Genomic DNA, 1,976 nt, shown 5'->3' with positions numbered 1-1,976 from the left:
GTGTGTATGTGTACCGTCAAATCGGATCTGACTGGTACAGGAGGAGATTGTCCCTCCTTCTCCAGCAGAGCATCTGGTGGATTCGAACTGCATATCTCTGGGATTGCAGTGTAGCTTCTTGCCACTAGGCCACCAGAGCTCCCCTTAAAAGAGCTGTAAGTTTGGTTTTCTTAATTTTTTTTGAGCTTTAAGTTTTAAAGCGAGAAGACTGCCCATCTTTCTCGCTCTCTGAGAATGGTAGGTGGGATCCGAACTGCTGACCTTGACGTTAGCAGCCCAGCGCTTACCCTATGACACCAGCAGGGTTCCTTGCCCAGTTCTGTCCGGTCACTTTTTCTCACCCCCATCCCAGGAGCCCAAGGTGAAGAAGGAGGTCCTGCGGCCTGTCCAGAAGGCTGTCAACAGCTTCCCCGTGGAGCCCCGTCCCCGAATGGTCTTCTGGATCGTGAAGCTGCCCCAACATCACTCGCCCTCAGAGGTGTACAAGGTCAACCCCCGGCTCACCGAGAAGCGCCACCGGCTGCAGGCCATCAGGGAAAGGCTGCGCGAGGGGGCCCAGGACGACTCTCCTGAAAAGGACCCCCAGGATCCCACACCGCCCAGGCTACCCTCACGCAAGACCCGCTTCCTGTATGTCTTCAAACCCTCCCAGCAGCTCTAGACCAGGGGCAAGGACGCCCCCAGACCCCACTCTGTACCATATGGAAATAAAATTCTTAGCTACATCCAGCAGCACTGGGTCTTCTCTGGCTCCATCCAAAAGTAGCCAGGCCTTGGCAGGGGCCCCCCCCCCCCAACACACAGCACTCACCCTGGGTGACTTTCTGAAGGCTCTGGTGTTTGTCAGGAGTCTCCAGGCTCCTATTTCTCATTCAGATACACTTTATCTTTTGATGGAGCGAATCTGTTACTTCCAGCCCCATCTCTTTCCCCAAGCCTGTCACCGCCCCGTCCTGTCTGTCCCATTCAACCCCTCACTGTCACATCCAGCCCTGCCTGACTCCTCACTGCCCAACTGTGTCACTTCCAGTGGCATCTATCCCTGCGGCGTCTGGAGGTGACGACAGTTCTTTTTCAATGTCACCGTTCCTGTTCTTTTTAAGTGCCCTCCAATCAACTGTGACTCACAGCAACCTAATGAACAACGCTCTGTCCTGCGCGGTCCTCATCCCTGACACACTTGAACCTAATATTAGGGTCACTGTATCAATCCATTTGATTAAAGGGTCTTCCTCTCCTTCACTGGCTTTCCACCTTTCCAAGCATGATGTCCTTCTCCAAGGACTGACCCCTCCTAAGAGCATTCTGAAAGTATATGAGACCAAATGTCATTAGTCTTTGTCTCTTAGGAACATACTGATTGAACTATCGGGATCGACTTGGGGTTTTGTTGGGGGTGGGGTGGGGTTGGTGGGTTGGTTTTTTTCTCTTTCAGCACGATGATTAGTGAGGCTATATTAGTGGGTCCTAGACCTAAAAGCTTCTGAGTTATAAACACAAGAAGGAGCCCAAATTGCAGAAGACAGATGGCATAAGAGGATGACCAAGGAAGGCTGGGACGAGGAGGAAGTGAATACCCAAGACACTGATTTGGACCTTTACCCTTCAGACTTGTAAAAAACCCAAAATTATATATATAATTTAATTATATATGTTGAGTGAAATCTGTCCCTAACCAGGTCTTTAGAAACATCTACATCAGTGGGACCGTGCTTATGGTTCTTTTTTCTGTTTTTTTTTTTAAGTGCATATAGCTTCTCGACTAAACCAAGCCTGGAAGCAGGAGCGGCACCCACTTCCAAAATGACTTGTCTCCGGAAACTCTATGTACGAACAGTACTCAGGCTGTTTGTTCATAGGGTCGCTATGAGTCGTCTACGACTCGACGGCATTAAACAACAATATATGTATATATGTATATGTAAATATATGTATATGTAAATATATGTATATATGTATATGTAAATACATGTATA

At 48.8% G+C, this 1,976-nt stretch overlaps 1 protein-coding gene across 1 annotated transcript in view; it reads left to right on the top strand.

Annotated features, from left to right (window-relative positions):
* DKKL1 (dickkopf-like 1) overlaps window positions 1-661 on the top strand; it is a 7,544-nt gene extending 6,883 nt beyond the window's left edge. The window contains exon 4 of the mRNA XM_006898671.1: window positions 353-661. Within this exon, the coding sequence (XP_006898733.1) occupies window positions 353-661 (309 nt within the window). The remainder of the gene's footprint in view (window positions 1-352) is intronic.
* Window positions 662-1,976: the final 1,315 nt, after the last annotated feature.

Source organism: Elephantulus edwardii, unplaced genomic scaffold (genome assembly GCF_000299155.1).
Source record: "Elephantulus edwardii isolate Elephantulus edwardi_28Jun2011 unplaced genomic scaffold, EleEdw1.0 scaffold00236, whole genome shotgun sequence".
Lineage (NCBI taxonomy): Eukaryota > Metazoa > Chordata > Mammalia > Macroscelidea > Macroscelididae > Elephantulus > Elephantulus edwardii.
Note: the sequence above shows the minus strand (reverse complement) of the source record. Positions and strands in the feature narration are given on the sequence as shown.